Source organism: Leptopilina heterotoma, unplaced genomic scaffold (assembly GCF_015476425.1).
Source record: "Leptopilina heterotoma isolate Lh14 unplaced genomic scaffold, ASM1547642v1 Lhet_91, whole genome shotgun sequence".
Lineage (NCBI taxonomy): Eukaryota > Metazoa > Arthropoda > Insecta > Hymenoptera > Figitidae > Leptopilina > Leptopilina heterotoma.
Window position 1 is genome coordinate 174,259 of NW_025111197.1, and position 25,526 is coordinate 199,784.

Consider the following 25,526-nt stretch of genomic DNA (forward strand, 5'->3'; position numbering starts at 1 on the left):
TGGTAATCGATGCGCGCCAGTCAGTAATTATGTAATTTATCGACTGTCGGAAAGAGTTCACAAAGAGTTCGTTTCAGGCGCGGATTCAGAAGCGAATTTTAGGGGAGGGCGATTCGTAAATTAAAACCTTATAGTAATGAAGGCATAGATATATTAACCCTTTGCGTAACAGTGGGTCGCTCAGCGACCCACCTTTTCCTTCTCAGTTTTCAGTATTTCTATGGCATATTTATTAATAAATTTAGGGTTTTTTTCCGGGCATGTTCCTCATACCTAAACAAGTCTAAGAAAACTGTTGATTCACAATTTGTTAATAATAAAAATATTATAAACAAATAAATAACAAAAAATAATGCTTCTTTTTCAGAAAAAATTCATTTTCTACTTATTCTTACTAATTTTTGAGATGATAATTTTTTTTCTTTACAAATTAGATCCTAAACTATATTTACAATTACTTTTTTGAAATTTTTTTTATAATTTTTAATAATAAATAACAATTTTTTGTAATATTTTATGAAATAAAAGTATTTCAGATGAAATTTCAAACCTATTTTCATAAAACTCGTTACTCGGGGGTTTTTGGTGTCGCTGAATACGAATCTAGCATCAGATTTTTAAAATTCAAAATGGCGGATCCAATATGGCGGACGCGAAAATTAAAAATGAACTGAATTTGCTTGAAACTGGTTACTCAGGGGTTTTTGGGGTCGCTGAATACGAATCAGGCATCAGATTTCCAAAATTCAAAATGGCGGATCCAATATGGCGGACGCGAAAATTAAAAATAAACTGAATTTGCTAGAAACTGGTTACTCAGGGGTTTTTGGGGTCGCTGAATACGAATCTGGCATCAGATTTTCAAAATTCAAAATGTCGGACGCGAAAATTAAAAATAAACTGAATTTGCTTGAAACTGGTTACTCAGGGGTTTTTGGGGTCGCTGAATACGAATCTGGCATCAGAGTTTCAAAATTGAAAATGGCGGATCCGATATGGCGGACGCGAAAATAAAAAATGAACTGAATTTGCTTGAAACTGGTTACTCAGGGGTTTTTGGGGTCTCTGAATACGAATCTGGCATGAGTATTAATAAATTTATTAATAAACTTAGAAGATTCAAAACGTTCGGATAAAATTAAAAAGTAATATCAAAAGTGAATGAATCCTGACAATCCACAGTCAGGTAACTCGTTTAACGTAAAATCCTCTTTATAGTATTTCTGTCTATAAAAAAAAAGAATTAATTTTTTGATACTGAATAGAATGTACCATTTTTGACAATCCGATTGAACAAACTGTAGATATTAGTAAAGATTTGCTAACCGATGAGTAACTGAAAATGTCAAACTTAATGCAGGATGTGATGTAAAAAATACACAAACAATAATACTGCTTCTACTCAACAAAATACCTTCTTTCAACGTAAAAGCTATATTAACCTGTTGAGAGAATCGTTAGTAATAGTTTCTCGAATGTCGTTTGTTTGAATGAAGTTGATACTTACCTTTGGAGGGAATCGTTCGTGTTAGTCTGTCGTTTGTCATTTGTTTGTTTGAAGTCGGTACTTACCTGTGGAGATAATCGTTCGTGTAAGTCTGTTGATTGTGATTTGTCCGATTGTAGCCGATACTCACCTGTGGAGGAAATCGTTTGTGTTAATTGTGTCGATTGTCATTTGTTTGATTAAAGTCGGTACTTACCTGTGGAGAGAATAGTTCGTGTAAGTCTGTCGTTTGTCATTTGTTTGTTTGTCCGCCATATTGGATCCGCCATCTTAAATTTTGAAAATCTGATGCCAGATTCGTATTCAGCGACCCCAAAAACCCCCGAGTAACGAGTTCCAAGCAAATTCTGTTCATTTTTTATTTTCGCGTCCGCCATATTGAATCCGCCATCTTGAATTTTGAAAATCTGATGCCAGATTCGTATTCAGCGACCCCAAAAACCCCCGAGTAACGAGTTCCAAGCAAATTCTGTTCATTTTTTATTTTCGCGTCCGCCATATTGGATCCGCCATTTTGAATTTTGAAAATCTGATGCCAGATTCGTATTCAGCGACCCCAAAAACCTCAGAGTAACGAGTTCCAAGCAAATTCTGTTCATTTTTTATTTTCGCGTCCGCCATATTGGATCCGCCATCTTGAATTTTGAAAATCTGATGCCAGATTCGTATTCAGCGACCCCAAAAACCCCTGAGTAACGAGTTCCAAGCAAATTCTGTTCATTTTTTATTTTCGCGTCCGCCATATTGAATCCGCCATCTTGAATTTTGAAAATCTGATGCCAGATTCGTATTCAGCGACCCCAAAAACCCCCGAGTAACGAGTTCCAAGCAAATTCTGTTCATTTTTTATTTTCGCGTCCGCCATATTGGATCCGCCATTTTGAAAATCTGATGCCAGATTCGTATTCAGCGACCCCAAAAACCTCAGAGTAACGAGTTCCAAGCAAATTCTGTTCATTTTTTATTTTCGCGTCCGCCATATTGGATTCGCTATTTTGAATTTTGAAAATCTGATGCCAGATTCGTATTTAGCGACCCCAAAAACCCCCGAGTAACCAGTTTCAATAGATTTCAATGAAATGAAAAATGTATGACTCAAAGGGTTAATACCTAACATTGCACTGTGAGTAAGTGTGTTGGGGGGGGGGCGATCGCCCCTTTCGCCCGACCGTGGATCCGCACCTGGTTCGTTTAGTCTCCGCGAGGGGCACTGCTTGACAACGTCTGGCAAGATGGCTACGGACAGTGTTTTGACAGCTGATGTCCCCGTCGTTGGATATTCGTATTTCTGTCACTCAGTATGACCGGTATTTATTTCCAGTAATAAATACAAGGAAGCACATTCCTTGTTAGACAAATACGAAGTAATATCTCGGCAGTGGTCCCGAAGTTTGGAAATCAGGAACTCGCAGTGTTAATTTTTACATGAAATGATAAATCGAAGTATCAGTCTTCTTATGATTAATTAGTTGCTTTAACCAGCGATCTGGCGGTTCGCAAAAATACATGATTTAATAATAATTTAGTAAGCTAAATTTTACAAAAGTGGATAATTAAAAAGTGATTTTTCTCGGAAGGAGAAAATAATCGGCGATTCCCGATTTGGCGTGATTAATATACAATTTAAAAGTCCTATTATTGACAAAAAAGTTAATTTGCAAAATTTTCTTTTGTAATCTAACAAGCTTAAATAAAAATAAAGGGATTCCAACTTTTCTGCTTTTTCTTTTGTTAATGACTAAACATTAGAGCTGTGCTTTATATTCAGTGCACAAGCAGGAACATTTAATAATTTTTTTGCAAAATTTGAGAGATCAGGACACTCTTTGATCGACATGTTCCAAAAAACTGTGGGTGAGATTAATTTTTTTCAATTAGTTTCGAAAATATTCCTCTTTTTCTATATACATGGTTAATTGTTCTAAACCATCATTAGTTAAGTAATCCATTAAAAATTTGTAAGCTTCAGAACTTGCGCTGTCGTTAAATTGTAACCTTGATATTGTGGATGTAGAAGGTTGGCTACAAGAGAGGCTGGATGCAAAATTACATTATTTTCAAATGTTGAACGGATCTTATTGTTTGTGGTTTCAGAATTTAAGATTATCACATTTTCAATGGCATCAACCATGAAGAAATTTTTAGCTTTCATTTTATTAGCTATAGCAGCTACTGACTGATAAGCCTTGAATATATTAACCACTTCTGATTCAAAACATCGGTCGAATAATAATTTCACGTTATTCTCTTTAAATTCATATGAATTACCCGCTTCGACTTTTCTTAAAATTGTTACATTTTCAATGAAAAATAAATAAGCTTCATGATGTATTTTCCAAGTAGGTTTCTTCAGCAGTATTTTGTAAAATTTTTTGACACAATTCACAAAGTCCGGCATACTTGCCATTATCTTTTTAAACTAATTTAAATTTTAATGCATGCCAGGATGAATGCTTGGGTCTTCCGACTCTACTGGACATTTAAATTTAATTTTTTTCATAGCCGCGAGCATTAACTTTCTTACTAGAACTGCAAAACTACATATATACAAACATGCATCCCGACTTACGCGAAGTATAATGTTCTCCTGAACAAATAGAGCACTAATTATTGTTCTGTTGATCTTCTGATGCTAGATTTACTTTTGCCGGTTGAAAACTTGATGAAGCAACTTTAGTGTTAAAAGTCTGGTGAGCAAGAATTCAACGAGTTTTTCTAAGTAGAAGGGTCTTGAGAAGAGCCTAAGGGTGCAGTCCCATGCTGAGCAGAAAACAGAATGCAAAGCAGAATTTCGTGAGTGCAAGAGAAATAGTCAGATATCAATGTCCTTTCCACTCTCACGAAATTCTGCTTTACATTGTGTTTTCTGCTCAACATGGGACCGTACCCTAAATGAAGCTCGGAAGCTTTGATTAAGTCGTAATCCAGTTTTTAGCAAATGAGCCGCAGTTTCTTTAAGACATTGTTTTAAGTAGTGTTTAATGTGTTCTATGTTTACATCATATAATTTAGTTAAATACTGGATGTAATAAAAATTAAATAATTTTACATATATAAGTAATAATATTTTCCACAAAGCACCAAAAACTGACTAAAAGTTGAAATTAACTTGACTTGAAACATTCTGAATAATTAGTCCTAAAACACATCAAACTTGAAAAAAATCTATAAATGTCCGCAGTTTTTTAATGTTGGGCGGTGAAGCTGACTTAACATTGCATTAAAGTTTACAATTCTTTAGAAAATTTTAATGAATTTTCTAACAAAAAGAAAAAATTTAAAACATTTTTAAAAAAACGTAGAAATTTTTGAATAATTTAAAAAAAAATTTAACTTTCTTGCAATGTTTTGTCAGCGTTTTGCGCCCAATATTAAAAAATAACGGACATTCAAAGATTTATTTGAAGTTTCATGAGCTTTGAGACTAAAGAGTCATAAAGTTGCAGTAAAGTTAATTTAAACGTTCAAAAAATTTTCAGTGGTGTGTGAGTTGCTTATAAAATTTATTTCCAGATGCATTCTTCACGTGATAAAAATGATCACAGGACAACAAAAGATTTCGATGATAAAGATTATAACCGCCATCACAAAAAGCATCGACATAAAGCAGAGAGAGACAGACAAAAATATGATAATACGTATACACGTGAAAAGGATGATGACAGTTTTTCTTTCACAAAATATCGACGAGAATTAAACAGTTTACTTCGCGTAAATGACAATCTAATAAACAATAATGATGATTTTTGGAAATTTGTCCAAAAGTATGAATGTTTAGAAAAACAAAAGGATGGAAAGTCTCAAACTTTTGATTTGAATACCTCGAATAAATTTGGACTCCCTTCTTCTTATGACATAATACATAGTTTTAATTTTTCACTTGCTTGCGAGAAGCAATTATTTGACAGAGTTGGAATGTCTAATAGTTTAACAGATGAGAGACTAGAGAAATTTAAAAATATTATTATTATGTACTTGGGTTTTAAGCAGAAAGAAAAATTTTCAAAGCTTAAAAAGTTGAGAAATGATCAAGAAAATTTGCCTGTTTTTAAGGATCGACAGAAAATTGTTGATTCTGTAAAAAACGAAAGAGTTGTAATAATAGCAGGCGACACTGGATGTGGTAAATCAACTCAAATTCCTCAATACCTAGCTATGAATGGCTTTGTCAACGTAGGTGAGTTCTTTATTAGTTTCATCTGTTTGTAAATATTTATAATTAATTCTTTATAATATATATGGAAATTTTACGATATTTCATAACAGCATGTACACAGCCTCGCAGAATTGCATGTATATCCTTAGCAAAACGTGTTGCTTTTGAAACATTGTCTGAAAATTATAACGAAGTGGGTTATCAAATTCGGTTTGAAAAGCAAAGGAATCAACAAACGAAAATCACCTTTATAACTGAAGGATTATTGCTAAGACAGGTTTGTAGGTCATACAATTTTTTCCTTTTTTGTACTGTATAAAAGTAATGGTCTGTTTATTTATGAGTTAGTTTCCCAAAACCGATAGAAGGTTATTTCATAAACCGAAAATTTTCTTTAATAATTTTTTTAAGCACTAAAAGTATAATTTTCACAAATTGTTCCTAAATCCTAAAACTTCTGAATTCTGTTTTATTCTTTGCTCCTTACTGAGTACCCGAAATAAAATAAAATTTTAATTTAGAAAAGTAAGACTTTACTGTCACAAACTTAGATAAATGAATGTATAATAATTAAAACTAGATATCATCAGAAACAGGAGCATCACAATATGATGTCATAGTTTTGGATGAAATCCATGAACGTCACTTGTACGGAGATTTCCTATTGGGTATTACAAAGTGCCTTATTCACCAAAGGCCGGAACTGAAATTAGTTTTGATGTCTGCTACAATTAATATACAACTTTTTCATGATTATTTCACAAGAGAAAATGTAAAGATTATTCAAGTATGTATATCACAAACTTAACTTGAAATATTGGCAGGAAATAACGAAATCTTATTATATATTATTTTAACAATAGGTTCCTGGCAGACTATATCCAATACAACTGTTGTACAGACCTATGAGTTCTGAAGAACGGACTTTTAAAAATGATCGATTCAATCCCAGTCCTTATGTGCAAATTCTGCAACTGATTGATCAAAAGTATTCAAGTAATTTTTTATATTTAGTATTAAACTAAAACATAATTATTTTTTAAGTTAAAAATTTTTAAAGAAATAATCAACAACTGGTTTTCTATAAAAGTAAAGAGAACTGATGGATTTTCCTTGCATGTAGATTATTAACTTAAGTTTTTCTTGCTTAAGGTAATGAAAAAGGAGATTTACTCATTTTTCTAAGTGGAATGAGTGAAATTACAGCTGTAGTTGAAGCAACTAAAGAATACAGTTTACAAAAACAGAATTGGATTATTTTGCCGTTACACAGTACTCTGTCTATATCAGAACAAGATAAAGTAAGTTTCAAAAAATACATTTTTCAGAAATATTTATTTAATATTTTATATACGCTTAAAAGTATTATAATCCCCAACGTTTAAGCAAAGCTCCCACTGTTATATGAATTGAATAATGCTTTAAAAGTATAAGACTTGTGTTAGATAGATAGATAATATAATCGGTTCGCCCGGAATTCCAATTATATTTACGTGAAAAAGGTTGGGGAGGAAAAGAGAAAGAAGTATAAACAAATAGGTATTATTTATCAAACTATTTATTGACTTACTCGGTGTAGATATCAAGCTAATTCCAGAAGTGTAAACTCACATTTAGGTAATGTCAACACAATACACGTCGCGAAATATGCTCTCGAGGGAAACTACGAGACAAGTGTCGCGTCTGCTCGCGAATTCGGCTATTGATGCCCTCGAGGCCCTTCGGCCGTTTCCGGGTTCAATCGATTCACTCGCGACAGACGCAGGAAGATTTGTAATGCCACGTTACAATAAATACTTCATGAACCGCAAGTCCGTCTCCACAAAAACTCTCCAATCTAGCACGAAGAATGAAAATTTCATTATCAAAAAAGAGTAAAATACCTTCATCACATTCTAATTTTCGTAAATAAGAAAGAAAAGGCTGAAGAATTTTTCCAAATCCATACTTAACAACATCTGCCTGAGAACTAAGTGTAAGCGTGTGTATACTATCCTGCGAGTTCTTATGATCGGGTAAATTAGAAATTAGTAAAATGCTCTTAACTTGTGAACACCTATTTTTGACCCCAAAGGGTTTACTTCCTCTAACTCATCGTAATATAATTTAATTCTCAGAGCATTTTTATTCTTTTGGAAAAGGGCATTATTTTTAAAATTCTGCCTGTCAATGAAAGAAGTTAACATCCCATCAGTTGAGATTTCTTCTTCAAGAATTGCTTTTCTAACATCGGCGTTGCTTAAAACTAGTTTAAGTACATCCATTATGGAAACATCATTTATTATGGAAACGTATTGATATTTATCCATAATTTGCTTTTGAACAAAAGTGCAGGACTTGTTATCAAAAACAGTATCTGGACATAAACTAGAGGCATTTCCTGAGGTTTAATGTAGTTCCATTTTTGAACTAATGCATTTATTTGTAGCTCAAAAGTTTTTAAATTTTCGAATAGATTATTAAATTGTAAAATTTTGTTAATATCTTGAATAGTATTTTCATGTATGAATTCGTCAAGTCTTATGCGTGAATTTATTTTTGTTTTTAACAATTGGTAAGTATTTGAGAGAAGTTCTTCATAATCCTGAAGTTAAGTTGTCGTCATACTGCCTATCATAGGAGGAAGAGCTTGAAATTTATAAATCATTCTAATAATATGCGATTCTATATCAAAATTACAATTTTCAAAGTCATTTTTTTGACCTTCCGGTACTTCTATATTTTGATAACCATGCAAATCGTCATTATCGCTATTAATATTATTATTGTCAATTTAATTTTCATCAGGAATGTCTACTATGTCATTCAAAGTAATTTCGTCATGCTCTTCATTTCCTGGATGATTAATTCTCAAATGTTTTCTTAAGTTAAAAAAATAATCAAAATTTCTCTTACAACCAATTTGAGAACAAATGAAACCTGTATTATCTATGCGACGAGTCAACATAATATTATGAAGTGTAGAAAAGTGTTGACCTAAACCTTTTATTCTACTTGGTACTAATTGACTGCACATAAAACAGTTCAAAGAATCCACGTTGATAAGACGATTCCAAAAATATCTGAAAAATAGATTAGTCTATATTTGAAAATACATTTCTTTAAAGTAAATATATTTTTATACACGTCGCAAGAAATTGCCAATATTCAGAAAAGAATTATGCCAACGTTTCGGCGCTAAAAATACTTGATATTACTTAGTAAATCCCATAAAATCATGAGTATCTTTGTTTTTAAGGTTTTTGGATATTCGCCCGATAATGTTCGCAAATGTATAGTATCTACAAATATTGCAGAAACATCAATTACAATAGATGGGATTAGATTTGTAGCAGACAGTGGCAAAGTCAAAGAAATGAGTTATGATCCATTATGTAAAATGCAACGATTAAAGGAATTCTGGATTAGTAAAGCCAGTGCTGAACAAAGAAAAGGCAGAGCAGGCAGAACTGGACCTGGAGTTTGCTTTCGGTATATGTTCCACTTTGTAGAAATTATTTGTATCTTTTATTTATAACATAACTTAATTTGTTATTGTAAACTAATTAAACTTTTTGATTTAAGAATTTTAACAAAAGGTCATTCTTTTCTAACAATACTAAACTAAAGATAATTTTAGATTGTATTCCGAAGAAGAGTATACAGCTTTAGAAAAATTTTCAACTCCTGAGATGCAAAGAGTTCCTCTTGATTCTCTTCTTTTACAAATGGTTGCAATGGGATTACCAGATCCACGAAAGTTTCCGTTTATAGAATCTCCTCCTGCCAAAAGTATAGAAAATTCGATTGTTTCATTAAAGGAGCAAGTATGTATGAATGTTCTATTTATAATTTTAGGAATGTTATTAATCTGTTCAATTGCTTGCTACTTCGGAATTATAAACCAGAAAGTCCCCTTAAGTGAATGAATTCCTCTAAATAAAATCTTATGAGAATTCTTAATTACTCTTGTTGAATTAATAACAAGTTTTATATTTCTGTAACACTTTAAATTTAAAAGATGAAATATAAAGTTTAAATTTATTAGCGTGTGCTAATAGCTTTCCCTAAGCTACATAAGCAATGTCCTTAACTTTATTCAACATATTTTGTTTAGGAAGCTTTAACGGAAAACGAAAAATTAACAAGTGTTGGAAGAACATTAGCACGATTACCTGTTGATTTATGTGTCGGAAAAATGTTAATCGTGGGATCAATTTTTCATCAAGTTGATCCAGTTCTATCTCTTGCTGCTGCATTAAGCGTTCAGAATCCATTTACTAATAAAGCTTATAGAGATGTGGAATGCGAGGTTAGTAATACTGATTCTTGTGATTTAATGTTCTACAATCATTACACCCAAAAAAATCCCTATGACATTATTAACTATCAACCTACAGTTAATCTTAACCTAGTAAAATAAATAAGGATTCCTAAACATTGTAATTATTATTTTATTCAAGACTTCCAGGAAAACTTTAGAATCTGATCACGGCGATCCCATTACAATTTTAAATGCATATAGAGCTTGGTTAGAAATCAAGGAAGAGAGCGGAATGAGGCAAAAATACGGAAACAATAAAAGCAAAATCTGGTGTAAAAGGCGAGGACTTGAAGAACAGAGATTTTACGAAATAACAAAGTTAAGGGCCCAATTTAAAGATTTACTTCAGGTAAGAAATTAGCACATTTAATCAATGATACAGTTACAGTTACAATGATACAATTACAGTTCTGTAATTTTTCATCAATTATATTTGTTGAACTTTAGGATTGCAATTTGCAAAAGAATTTATCAGAAAACACTAATTTGACAAGTCAGGAAAGAGTTTTACGACATGGAGAATTAAAACTTTTGAAACAGATAAAGCGAACTTATAAGCAGAATGAACCTAGAAATCGCAAACAACTGAAATTAGATTCATCTCACATTGAAATTGAAGACGATTCCAAAGAAACGGATGAAATTGATATTAAAGATGTCGAATTTAGAATGAAGAATGACTTGTCACAGGTTCAAAATTTAGTGACAGCAACAACAGCTTGTAGTTATAAAGATCTTACGATGTTGAAGTTAATTTTATGTAGTGGTTTATATCCTCAATTTGCATGTGCAGATGAATATAACTACTGCAAGGTACAAAACTATTTGTTGAACTATTTAAAACTATTTATCTTCATATTCTTATATTCGGGAATTAATTCTTCATGATGATAATTATGTTACAGTCGATGAATGAGCAACTTTATCACACAAAAGTAAAGCCCTATGTCGGTCTACATCCATTAAGCTTTTTTGGAAATCATCCACAAATATTGCAGCTTGAGGAGCCAGATATTATAACAATACCTGGATTCAAAACTTCCTCGCCTGTTAGTGCAAAACATCAGTTACTTGTATATTTGTACGTATGTTGTGAATAAATTTCGTCTAATGATTATCACTATTTTGTGTAATTGGATCATTAAATTAATTATATTCTTTTTGACAGGTCTCTTTTAGAAACTACCAAGCCATATCTTGTGAATACGTTCAGAATGCCCGCTGCTCAAACATTGCTGCTTTTTTCTCGGGAAATCGAAACGAATTCAACGTTTTCAATGTAAGAAAATCTTAAATTGCGATATTAATTCTTTTATGTTTATTTAGATTTAAAATTGTCTTTTTGGCTTTATAGAAGATATAATTTAATCAACATTCTTTAAGAGTATGAATTTAGTATTTATGAAATACAACATGAAATTCAGAATCACTTCCACTAGAAACTCCCCGAAATACGAGTTTTGAAACTTGAAATTTGTAAATGAACTTTCAAAACATTTCTTAAACCATTTATAATTTTTTGTCTGCCATATTACATCTGCTATTTTAAATTCTTGAAGATTTCTGTTAATTTCAAAACCAGTAACTTTAAAAACCTTTGAGTAACAAGTTTTAAAATAATTCAAACCATTTTTAATTTTTTTGTCTGACATATTGTAGAGAGCATTTTGAAGTTTTAAAATCTGACATTAAATTCAAAATCAACGACCCGAATACCCCTAAGCAACAAGTATGATCAAAATCAATTCAAGTCAATGCCTTTACTTAACCATAGGAATTTCATAATGATCGGTTGGTATTTTGTTAATGACGTAGTTGATGTTGCAGAAAATGTTGTCCTCTACCGCTGTCTTATTCAATAGGAAAGTTTTACCGGGAATTTTTTTTTAAAAGTCAACAAATAAAACTAAAAAGTAAAAAGACAGAAGACGAAAAACAAGTCTTCTTAGATTTATCGATAGGAGTAAATAGTCCTACAGACAAACTTAAGTTTTTAATAGAAAAGTGACGTTAAAACAAGGTCACTCATTTATCAAAGAAAAATTTAGAAGATAATTTACCTAATGCTTAATTATTTTAATTATCAAAAGAGCATACAAATACAAGAATAACTATTTCGGAGTATCATGAAGAATATTTTGAATTGAAGATATAATCGTAGTTTTTTGCTTGAATCAAAGCTAACAAGGAATTAACCGTCTGTAATATTACCAAACGATCGTGTTCGTTCATGGCATTAGACAAGGCAACCATTGGAATCTTGGTTTTACGCCAAGGCTGCAGTGAAAATCATCCAATGGAGTCAAATGTCCCGTTACTGCAGCAGGAGGCTCAAGAATTGGATCCAATAAGGAGATATCTGGTCTTTTTTTAATTTCGAAGTATAAATCTAGACTTTCAGCAAGGAGAAGAGTTTTAGTCTCTTCTCTATTACAGTTATAGATATATCGATGTATTAAGATTCCGAACTGCAAATCATAATTAGGGCAAGCATACGGTGAAGCTGGGTGCTTTCTTTTACAATTCTTACATTTGGGTTTATATTAACCCTTGGGAAAATATATTGAGGAATGTTTCCCAGCGCAAGGCTCACACGACGGGTAAGCTGAGTTACACTGATCTATTGTGTGGCAGAACCTCTGACAACGGAAGCATCTCCTAGGTCATGGAATAGATGGAGTAATAGACACTAAATACTCCCAATCGAGATATTACGTGGAAGGATTGGTCTGTTGAATGTAAATTCTATTTTATCATAAGTTGTATTATTTTCGTCAACAATTCTACGAATGGTTGATCGCTAGTTGAGTAGATTTTAATTGTGTCCTTAATTGAGCGAGTAGGGGAAAAACATGTGGTGAAACCTTTCTCCTAAAGAAAAGGATTGGGTACTAAGACTTTGTAGCCCGCTTGAATTAGATCTTTTGACAATATAAGAGAGAGTTTGCGCTGTTCCCATTCTCGCATTGAATTTTAATTTGGTTTTCCTCACTCCTTATGATCATTTTGGTGGACCCACAAACTACGAATGGCTGTCAGCCACATCATCTTGTATTGGGGTACTGAAATTTATTTGGATCAGAGAAGAATAGGGGTGGCTTTCCTCCGAAACGTTCTTCTGCAAAAAACACATGTACCTTAAGTTGTTCAAGCTTTTGTGTGAATTTCTCAACGAAAGAATTTACATTCATCTTTATGGACTCTAACGTGGCTCTAACGTTACCCAGGCGCAAAATTCTACTTCACTAATGTCATTTTTCTCAAAAAAATCGAATCAGGACACTGATTGTAGTTGTTCAGGTAGCAGGAAGATATTGGGGTACTACAAATGATTTTACGAAGACAATCATTGTCACCTTTTAATGGACTTTCCAAGTTGAATGCAAAACAAGCAACGTTAAATGCTTCCAACATATTCCCCGTATTCTGGTGCAACGTGCATAGACAAACCGCATGTGTACCGCTGCTGTCTGCCAAAACACAGTGCTCAGGTCTCAGTTGACAGAACTGCGTAATACCGAGAGAATTGTCAGGGCAGCTTTGGTTGTAAAGTAGATACAACACATTTTTTGAGTCACGTAAAATCATTCTTTTCTATACATGGCTTCTTTTTCCATCTAACTGATTCACGTTAACGTTAATAAGTAATTATAATAAGATGAATGAGCGGAAAGGACGAATTTATCAGAAGTCGTAAGAAATTGCTACGAAACAGGCCGCCACAAACTAAGTGACAAGAACATTTGTAAATTCTAGCAAAAAATTTGTAAAGCATTGATCAAACCTCTGCTTTAACAATTCTAAAATCTCTGCTACATCATTTTTATCTGATTTACTTGTCGTTGATTTACCAAAGGCTTTATCAAATATAGCTGCTAAAAATGAATCACTTCAAACTGAACCTCTTGTGAATACGACTCCGAATGAAACTTTCGCCTTTTAATGTTACGAAGATGCTGGATCTTCAATTGCGAATTGTAGATTGGCAAAATCTCACAAACCTCGTCCTCGCGTCTCTCGTAAAATTTGAACTCCAACGGTCGACCAACGATGCAACAACCAAAACTCCCACAAGAAACAATTCCAACAAATGATTTAAACACAAATAAAAAGATAATTAAAATTAACTTTAATTTATTTAAACACACAAAGAAATAAAATTAATGTTACACGAATTAATAATAATTAATATAAAAGAAAAAGGCAAATAATTCGAATAATAATTAATCTTCTCCAAGAAAACGATCCTTGTTAGGTTCTCACAAAAACGCAAACCTTCTCTCTCATGACTATTACGATCCACCTGTTAAGAAAAAAGGTGAGGGCAGTCTTGGCCAATGCGACGTCTTCCCATCAATTACTCATGCGCGTGATCTTTTAATAATTGACTTGACGGGAGATCGACACACATCGCTGAATGAAACACACTATAGCAGAAACTTGCAAAAGGCGACAAAACGATGCGAAAAGAGAGACAAGTACAACAAGTTACAACTCTGCAGACATTTAATTAAAAGAGGGAAGTCTGATATAAACCAAAGTCGTCGTTTTTCATCTACGATATGTTCAATGCTCACAACTTCTTCAATCACATCACAAAAATTTAACACACTGCGATTTCACGACATCGATGTGAATAGCTTCTTTCATTCAATAATTTAATCTAGAGAGAAATAAATAAAAATTAAATAATTATTAAACTTTTCAAAATAAAAAATTAGATTTCTTAAATATTTGTAATTAGATAAAATAAATGTTAACTTAAACGTTTTATTTACCATGTCTGCCTTTTAAATCTATTTCTGCAGTTTTCGATTTTAACGCTTCAAAAACATTTTCATTTTTTGAAAGCCATACGCGATTTTCATGCATTTCATTTTGCCTCTTCGTGTATTTTGGAGAAATCTTATTTTCCATTAAATGCTTCATTGACGATTGGACTTTCAAAACGTAGCGGAAAGGAATTTTTCATTTTAGCACTTGTGTTAAACAGTTGAAAATGCTTTGGAACAGTATTGTATTTCAGGCCTGGTTGAATTCTTTTAGAGCTGAATTCTGTTTCATCCGATATTTTGATAGCACTCTATCAAATTGTCACCCTATGAAAAACAAAAAATTTTTCTTTCAATGTTTCTCCATTTGGAACAAACACTTCTCCAAAGTTGTAAAGTTTGAGGTTATACAAAATATAGGGATATACTTCCGATTAGTGCATATGTCAGATTCTTATGACACTTCATATACTTATGTATTTTGGTACAAATATAATAATGAAAATTGTCGCAAATTTGATTTTCATGGTCAAAACCATAAAAAAACACCATAAAATTGAGGTTTTCGCGTTTAACTCGTAGAAAACGCAAAATTTCAAAAAATGTTTCATGCAAAAGATATAGATTTTACAAAAAATACACATTTTTTGTTTCCACTATTTTTGTTTAAAATTGTTAATTTTCGAGAAAAATGCAAATACCATAAAATTCCTTAAAAAGTGCTTAAAATATACATTTACCTGAAAGGACAACTGATTATAACAAAATACAGTTTTTTATGTATTTTGATACGCTGATTACGAATATCATCATGAAAATTGTCGCAAATGTGATTTTTATGGTAAAAACAATAAAAAACAAAAAAAAAATTTAAAACCATCCTCAACGATTGGTACGTTTACCCTATGAATTTTTTAAATCAAATTGTCAATTTTTATCTGTTTATAAATTTTTTAATAGTATTAATAATTTCTATTAAATCTTTTTTTGCATTTTTTATTTTATTCTATTTTTTTGTATTTTTATATGCGTTTTTTAAATCAAATTGACAATTTTTATCTGTTTATACATTTTTTAATATTAATAATTTCTATTAAATCTTTTTTTTGTATTTTTTATTTCATTTTTATTTTTTTGTATTTTTATATGCATTTATATGCATCCAAGATCCTTCAACGACACGACCACGTTCATATTTTCTACGGACAATTTTGCATTCATCTATTTCCACTGTTTCGCCAATTCCACCTATTTGTCCTTCTTCTTGAACAGATATTCGAGAGCATGCATGCACACTTCCCGACAATATGAAAACTTATCAGAAATTGCGTGACATCATTTAATGAACGCTCTCTAAAATTTGCAAAATTCAAGATGGTGTTTCCAATATGGGCACTAAAAAATTTTGAAATTAGTTAGATTTGCTTGAATGGAGAAAAATTAAAATATTGATAGGTTTTGTTCAAAATGCGTTACTCAAGGGTTTTTGATGTTACCGAATACGAATATGATGTTAGATTTTGTTTGGGATTGGGATAATTTGATACAGGATCGCCAACTTTTACAATTAAATTGAGAAATAATTATAGATATGATTCCAAGTCAGCTCACAAAACCTTATGAGACTCAATACAACACTGATTAAACAAAATCAAAAAAAGATTGTATTGAATTTAACGATTTTATTCAATAATTTGTACATAATTTTTTTAGACTGCTTGATTATTTATATTTATTAAATAATTTTTTATAAAACAAACGAGCTTTGCCACTGACGTGTTTCAAAAGTTTTTCAATGTCTTTTATTTTTTCGTTGGACATTCCAACAGCTCTTAGTGACATCTGGAGTAATATTTTGTAATTGATTAAAAAACGAAGAACATCAACATGGCTATTTCCAAAGTAATTGATTTTTACAACTTGACTAATTTGTATGTCTGTAATTTGCCTGTTTACATCAGCCAGCTTTTCATAATCTTTCATTTCTTGGTCAGATACATCGATGATTATAAATGGCGGATTTCTGGAACTTTTTATCAACTCGACATACTTTTCAGGGATTTCAACATTTTCTGTCATTTTCTTCTTTCTAACGTATTTGCCAAAATTTATATCGCACTGACAATAAGAATGTCCGTGTACTGGATAGATATGTTGAATTTCAGTTTGATATTTGACAGCTAACATTGACAAAAATTAAACATTCAATTAATTTCGATTTTGACCATTAGCAGCATCGGAATAAAAAAAATTGTCTCGTAGTGTTTTATTTTCAACTCTTTTTCAATTGCATAATCCACTAAGTTGCAAACTGTATTTGCACCTTTTTTAATGTGCCCTCTAAAAAATGAAACATATAACTATTCGAATTATTATGTATGTGTACGTTAAATACATATAACCATTACAATCTACATAAAACTGATCATTTACAGGCAATTTTGGCAGCTCAAAAATTTGAGCGAAATCAAATTCCAAATGCAAAATATTTTTAGAATATGTACATCATCAACTTTTAGATTTTCATATGCATTTCAACTTGTTCTTTGTGCACGTTATAAAAGTTTTCGTCAATTTTTTTACTTCATATTCTGAATATACGTTACACACATCTTTTCTTGGCAATTTGAAGAAAAAATTAATGTAACTATTGAAATATTTTCGATAAGTACTCTCATCCAATGGGATTTCTACAATACCAGTAACAGATGCATAATAATCAATAAATAATTTATATAAGTTGTGTAAAGTTAAGTCGGATGAATGAATATTATTTAAATTTTATTTATATTTTATTTTACACGATTGAAAGATAAAGACATTCCTCCTAGCAAGGCATATAAATAATCGCATACGTCCTGATTGGGTATCATTCAACCTTTTATTAAACATGTACTTAGCCAAAATAAAATGGTGTTTGTGTCAAAAGCCGATGACAACATTTGTCATAGGAAAACATTTTACTTTTTAAAATTGATCACAATTTCGAATAACACTGGCGCAACTAAACTTGAGGTGCGATCTATGCATACCGACGACTTGTTCTTCATTAATCGAAAATATTCTTTTCCCAAAAATATTTGTTCCGTCAACAAATATTGTATCTTAAAAAGACCAGCACCTGCAAAATTATTCGAGCCTACATAAGAAGAAGTGTACTTTAATCTTGTTAATAGTTCTACGGGATTATTTTCGGATTTAAATCCAAGCGGTTATAACTTTCTGACGCGAGGATTCGTTGGCCCCTGTATATAAAAAGTTTTTTTTTTGCAATATTAAGTTTTCATTAATGCACTTGGATGGAGAATTTTAATGCGCATCTTTTTTTTAATAACAAAATTGTATATATATTAAAGTTTTCGAACTAGTGTGAAAAAACTACTTTTATACAAACTAAAAATTTAATTATTTTTTTCACTTCAACTCACGACAACTAAGTCAATTCTTAATATTTTTCGACCAAACAAAGAAGAAAATAACCGTATTTTTATTCTTTGAGTGACTATGCAGAAGGATATTAATTTTAATAAAATAAAAAATAGTTAATAATTTCTTTCTGAAGCAATGCAAAATTCGTGAATTTCAATTTTTAAGCGCCTCGACTGTGTGCAAAATTTTAACCAGCAAACAACTTCCAGTAAGAAAGTTGTTCATTAAGACCTGGAAAAGTTTTTTGAAAAGTATGACGGCACAAAAATTATTATTAATCAAGAAATAATAATTGTTTAAAATCCTAGCGGCTGACCGCTTCGCGCGAGTAATTTAAGACAGTGTACACACATCGCTCATTGTATAGATTAAACTTATAATAAATCATTTATGCACAAATTTTATTAAGAATAAATAATCAAACTAATAATTACAATAAATATTTTGTAGTTTCTTTCAGTCTTCATTTTGTCTTTTTTTCGTTTAATTTTTTATTTATAACCATTATAAATAATATTAATACTGAACCAATAATACTGTCAAATCTTTTTAATTTGATAAATACTTTAAATTAAAAGTAAAATTGCACTTCATTTTCGTAAATCATTTAATCTTCATCGGAAGATATTATTGATTCGTTATTTTTTGCGTTCGAGTTGAATGACTTAAAATAGTCATTAAAAAATCGTTTACCTTCTTCCGAAAGGTACCTTAACAAACTTTGCACATCGTTCATTTTTGCCTTCGTTATACCAATTTTTTCTACCGGCTTTCTGGGTAAATTTTGAAGCTTTACTTTAGGCTTTACTTTAAACGATTTTGCATTTTCCAATTTGTAATTTGGAAAAAATGTACGCTGCCATCAGGACAATATTTGATTACGTAAGCTTGAGAAATTTTCATTTCCGTGGGCAGTGGTACATTTTTTTTAAAAACTGCTTCGAAATCCTGCAAAATCTGTTCTGTTGAGTCTACGATAGTGAAGGGCGGATCACGACAATTTCGAATTAAATCAATGTACACTTGAGGAGTTTCAATTACCTCCATTTTTTTCTTTTTTTCGAGTACATGCCGAAGTTTCTGTCGCACTGACAAAAGGAATGTCCACGAACAGGAAAAACGTGCAAGATTTCGATTTCCAATTTAATAGAAAGTAAAAGCAGATATCTTAACACCAGGTAATTTTTATTTTGTCCATACTGCAGGCATCGGAAGAAAGAACGATCTTTTTGTGACGATCTGCAACAAATTCATTTTCAACAGTATAATTAACAAAACTGCAGACAGTATTGGCTCCTTTTTTCGCTGTTCCTTCTAAAAAGGAAACATGTAACTCGTCTCAGAATCAAAAACGTAAACGTTAAATAAATAAAGCCATAAAAGTCTTTTATAAAACTGATCATTGACTGGAATCTTAGGCAGTGGAAAATTTTGAGCGTAGTCGAATTCACAGCAAAGATTTTCTTTTTTTTCAGATAAAAATTTTTCTCTTAGTATTTTATATTCTTGGACTTCATTTTTGTGAAAAAGAATTTTAGGTGATTCGACTTCGCTTAATTTGCTTTCATAGCACACGTTGCAGACGACAGATTGAGGTAAATTAAATGTAAAATTTAAATGGTAATTAAAATACATCTCATAAGCACATTGATTTATCAAAATCTCATCGGAGTCAGTAATAACGGAATAGTAATCCAAAAATTGGTTATACAAACTCGTTAGATTTAATTCCGGATTGACGAAGTAAAATAAAGAAGACGATTCACGCGAATAATGCGATTCTTGATGAGGAATGGATAAACAATGCTGTCTAATTAATTCTTTTACTTCGTCTGTTAATTTTACTTTGTGGTTCACATGTTTTCCACGAAGATCCTCGACATTTCCCCCCTACAGTATTTTTTCTTGTACAGTAAGTTTCAATTATGCCTTCTTAGTTTGAACGTGTCGCACTCATATGTTTCCATGGGAACATATGAGTGTGACACGTTTATACTAGGAAGTCATTTTTGCAACCTACTGTACAATTGATAATCTTGCTTTTCCTATTTGTAACACACTGATTAGAAAAGTCTTGCAAACTTGAAAATTTTCCTCTTCAGCTGGAAATAAATAAATCCAATTGACCAATTTTTTTGGGTTCTTTGTTTTTTAGCATTGTGCTAAGAAGAAGATTTTGTTTATCATAATCCCCAAGATTCCAAAATTGAGATTTTACTTGAAACAAATATCATTTTACTTGATATTTTTATTACTAAAAACTTTTTCAGGTCTTAATGAACAACTTTCTCACTGGAAGTTATTTGCTGGTTAAAATTTTCCACATAGTCGAAGCGCTTAAAAACTGGAACTCACAAATTTTGCATTGCTTCAGAAAAAATTATTAACTTTTTTTATTTTATTAAATTTAATATCCTTTCGCATAGTCAGTCAGAGAATAAAAATACGCTTATTTTCCTTTTTGTTTGATCGAAAATATTAAGAATTGACTTAGTTGTCGTGAGTTGAAGTGAAAAAAATAATTAAATTTTTAGTTTGTATAAAAGTAGTTTTTTCACACTAGTTCGAAAACTTTAACATATATACAATTTTGTCATTAAGAAAAAAGTTGCGCATTAAAATACTCCATCCAAGAGCATTAATGAAAAATTAATATTGCAAAAAAAATTTTTATATCCAGGGGCCAACGAATCCGCGCGTCAGAAAGTTATAACCGGTTCTTTGATAGGGACCCTCAATTTGCTTATAATTCAATTTTATAATTATTCTCTTTACATAAATCCTGACTCGGAGTGATCGACTATTTCATTGTTCTTATTATTCCCTTTACATTTGCCGTAAATGTATAAAAAGAGTCGATAAATATCATTGGACACTTTGGTAAACTTAAAAGAGAAAGTACAAGGGAGCCTTACTCTTTTAGAAAATTATCGGCAATCACATCGGTCCATTCGCAGGTTATTAGTGTTTTGATCTCTCTGTTGCCATACACGCGAATAACAGGCTTTATTTTATTCTAAGAGACGTTTTCTATTTTTTAGTAAAAAATGTTTTCTTCGGAAAACTTCGAAATAATAGGTACTTCATATTCCGAGCCTTCATAATCTTGTAACGATTGATTTTAAGTAAAAATTTTTAAAAAATATTTTAAGTTACTAAAAATAATAATAAATTAAATTGATCATATGAAATTAAATTAATCAAATTTATAAAAATATACACAATTAATTATTCTCAGAAAAAAGTACTTTTTTGCCAAAATCTCTAATTTGATTTGTTACAATAAAATAATATAAATATCTATTAGTTCAAATGGTCGCGACACTCATTCAAATACACACACACAACGAGTTTTGCACAAATTATACATGCATTAATATTGCAAATCAATTTTTTATAGACTTAGAAATATGTTACGAATTGAGTCAAAAATTAAATGATAAATGAACAATGTATACAATTAACATCACATAAAATAGAGAAAGTGTAGAGGTAATGAAGGAATAAAATAGTAAATTATGACTTGTGAATTAAGCAAAAAATGAGAATATAAATAGAAATTAAAATAAAAACTTATCCAGTCGGTGGCTTAACAAAAGGTGATGACGAGTTGCGGCGTCGAATTCCGTCTCAAATCGAAGTTGGATATTGCTGAGCGTTTGCGTCAATTGGCCAAATTTCATTCAACGAACAGCAAAAAATATCCCTCAAAATTCTTCCTATCATTATATGTGGGCCCAACGTTCCGGAAAATGTTTTGTTAATACGATAATGCGAGGAACCCCGTCCTCGAGACTTTCTCCAGTGTGTGCCAGGCGTAGTATAGGAGAAGTGAAAGTGAGGAGGGGGGGGGGGAATATTCCTCCCGATGAGTGTTACGATGATTCGCTGAGGCCGAAGGACCTCGTGAGAATTATTCGCTCTTTGCAAAGTGAAGTTGGATAGTCAGGTGGGGGCAGGTAAAAGGTGCAGATGTCGCTGTCACAGAAGCTAAACAAATTTGCGGTTAAGCGCATGCGTTTACTTTGAATTTTAAAACATGATTTTTTATTCTCATGAATTAATAATAATAATTGATTCTGCTTCTTTTACCTTTATAAAGTATAACAATGTTTTTGTGTCCAAATAATCTTTTTATTTTTGCTTAATTCGAAAAAACAGTAAATTGCACAGTCATTTAAATTGTGTTAATATCCAAATGAATAATGTAAGTTACCCATATTAAATTGTTACAGTTTTTTAAACATAGTGGTGTCTGGATAACAAATCTATATTACATATATACAAAATATATCAAAAAAAGTCAACATTAATGTACAATGATAGGTTTAAAATTATTTTAAATATCAAAAATTGAATAATTTTAAGTTTATAATACCCACAAAGGCAATGTATATTTATAGAAATTGTGGTAAATATGTAGCTTTTAATAAAAAGCTTGTATTTTATAAAAATTAATAAGTTATGAAAAATATGAAATTGTCTTAAATATGTAGCTTTTAATAAAAGTTTGTATTTTATAAGAATTAATAAGTTGTGAAAAATATCACAGCCAAATCTTTAAATTTCTCTTAAATTAAATATGTAGCTTTTAATTAAAAAAGCTTGTACTTTATAAAAAGCAATAAGTTATTAAAAATATCACAGGTAAATCTTTGGTATCGTTAATATTTGCGGTTAAACCTGATAGCCCCTTCTGAAAAGTTAAAAATTTATAATTATTATACCATCAGTAACATCTATTTTCAAAACTTTTAATAAAATTCTTTGTACAATTTTAATTATCCTCAAAAATAATAAAACTCTTTGCAAAAATTCAATTACGTTAAGAAATTTTTAAAAATTGTCGTCAAAATGTCAATTATCTTTATAAATAAAAAAATTCTTTTCAGAAATTGAATTATTTTTTAAAATTTTAATAAAATTCTTGACATAATTTCAATTATTTTCAAAAATAATAAAATTCTTCGCAGAAATTGAATTATTTTCAAAACTTTTAATAAACTCACTGATTCAAATTTAGAGCCCTGGCGGATCAGATGGACCAAAAGTGGACTAAACTTTTTTCATTATTTTGTGAGAAAAATAGAAATACTTGTTTTAAGACTTATAAATAACTGACTTATAATTATATATCATTAAATTCGTTTTTTTATAATTAATCATAAACAGCTATTTCTATATTTTAGAATGTTAAATTAATATTAATAATTTTAATATTGATTGAATAAATATTATTTGATTCAATTAAATATTTAATTGATAATAGTCAATTAATCGGTTATTTGAATCAATTAAATTTTGTTTTCAGTGTATATAATGAATAATAGGCTAGTGTTGCATTTGAATGAGAATTCGCTCAAAAAAAATCGAAGAAAACAATAATCTTGCAAAAAATGCATAGAAGAAAAAATAAATACCAAAGTTCTGTCTTTTGTCTTTTATGAAATTAGATATTCTTGAATGCAACACTAAAAATAAAATAATTATACAATAACAGAAAAATGGTAATAAGTTAAAACCTTTTGGCACGTTGTTCCTTAAACATTCTACATCATATTGGGCCTTCAATTCCTTTATAGCCCTAATATTGGAAGAACCTTGGTCGCAAATAGACAGAATCAGATTTAGTCCACTTTCTTTAAGAGCTTTGACATTTTCTTTAATACAGACAGTTAGTTGTTGCCATGTTGTTCCAGAATGACAAAAATAATAAGATAACGGCATCTTCCAACCGCTTTGCAACCCTCTTATCAAAAAAACTAAAACATGGTTTGCAAATTTGCTGGTCCTTCTGCTGCCGAAATCTTCAAAACCTATGATTTTATCTTCTTTTCTGTCGTAGTGGACATTTGGTTGAATGCTAAATTCGTCCCACATGACCTCGCAAACTTTTTCCTTTTCATCTTCCATTTTTTGAACAGTATTTTTAATCAGATTTACGACATTTTTGTTTTAAAATGATTGAATTTCGGAAAAGAATTTTATTAATTTAGAAAATAATTGAATTTCTGCAATTATATTTGTAACTTCTTCAAAATTCAATTTTTTTAGTGTTATTATTTTCTATTTCAGCCAGTAAAAGCTACTAATTCTGTTTTTCTTTTTAGAATTTCCACTACTTTAAATTTACTAATACTAGAAATCCAAAAAATATTCTCAAAAATTATAATTAAATTCTTTAAAACGATTCAATTCTTTTCAAAAAATATTCGAAATTCAATTATTTTCAATATCTACAATTTTCAAAAAATTTCCCAAAATAACTCAATTATTTTTTAAAGAAATAGATAAAATTCCATTCTTTTAATAAATAATAAAACTCATCTAAAAAATTCAATTATTTTTAATACCTACAATTTTAATTTAATAATTCGAAAAATTCAATTATTTCACAAATAAAATTTTTAACTAGAATTCAATAAAAATTATATTTAAAATATAATTTTCATAATATTTATTATATTTCGAAAATATTAATTATTTTTAAAGCGTTTATAAAATTCTTATGAAGAATTGAATTAATATTAATAAATAATAAAAAATTCATCGCAGGATTTCAATTATTTTTAAATATACTTTTCACTACTTTCTTAAAATTAATTATCGAGTGTGAAGTCTGGAATTTTATTATTATTTATAAAGATAATTGAAATTTTAACGAGAATTTTTTCATTTTTTGAACATAATTGAATTTTTGCAAAGAATTTTTTTACTTTTGAAAATAATTGAATTTCAGCAATCATTTGTAACTTCTCCAAAATTCAATTTTTTTATCTTTTAACTGTAATTTTTCTATAAATTCATTATTTTTAATAATTAGTTAAATAAATATTGAAAAATGTAACTAATCTAAAAAAAATGTATGACTTTTCTCTGACCCATGGCAATCCTGAGAAGGTAAAAATCGTAAGTAAGAAAATTATTATTTTACCTTTCCAGGTTTGCTTTAGTCTTGTAGTGGACTCTGAGAACTTTTTTTGCACTAGTGTAGATTGATTTTGCAACAGGAGTGAGTAGAATATTCCTTGGTTTCACATTAAACAATCGCTTCCGTGCTTTAATTTTTACATCAGAAACATTTTTATGTTTTTTATGCCTGGAAGGAGTAATTAACATGTCCTTATTTAAGACTCCAGTTTCGTTGGCAACATTCGTTACTGGTGTAGATGCAGGCAATTATATGTTAGATCCGACTGCTATTGATCTTTCTTCGATAGAAGCGGGTGATGATAAAATTGAATATGAGAATGGAACATAATTAAAAATTGATGTATCCAATTCCATAGTTTGTGTGCATGAAGGTATTGACAAATCCATTGAACAATTCGGAAAATCTGTTTCCATCAATACCTCTTC

At 30.4% G+C, this 25,526-nt stretch overlaps 1 protein-coding gene across 1 annotated transcript in view; it reads left to right on the forward strand.

Annotated features, from left to right (window-relative positions):
• The window catches only part of LOC122511921 (probable ATP-dependent RNA helicase DHX34), a 67,195-nt gene that overhangs the window by 29,452 nt on the left and 12,217 nt on the right, over positions 1 to 25,526 (forward strand). Inside the window, exons 2-13 of the mRNA XM_043627487.1 lie at positions 5,021 to 5,684; positions 5,774 to 5,940; positions 6,244 to 6,450; positions 6,527 to 6,659; positions 6,816 to 6,964; positions 8,902 to 9,134; positions 9,283 to 9,469; positions 9,760 to 9,954; positions 10,106 to 10,315; positions 10,414 to 10,779; positions 10,872 to 11,047; positions 11,135 to 11,245. Of these exons, the coding sequence (XP_043483422.1) occupies positions 5,021 to 5,684; positions 5,774 to 5,940; positions 6,244 to 6,450; positions 6,527 to 6,659; positions 6,816 to 6,964; positions 8,902 to 9,134; positions 9,283 to 9,469; positions 9,760 to 9,954; positions 10,106 to 10,315; positions 10,414 to 10,779; positions 10,872 to 11,047; positions 11,135 to 11,245 (2,798 nt within the window). The remainder of the gene's footprint in view (positions 1 to 5,020; positions 5,685 to 5,773; positions 5,941 to 6,243; positions 6,451 to 6,526; positions 6,660 to 6,815; positions 6,965 to 8,901; positions 9,135 to 9,282; positions 9,470 to 9,759; positions 9,955 to 10,105; positions 10,316 to 10,413; positions 10,780 to 10,871; positions 11,048 to 11,134; positions 11,246 to 25,526) is intronic.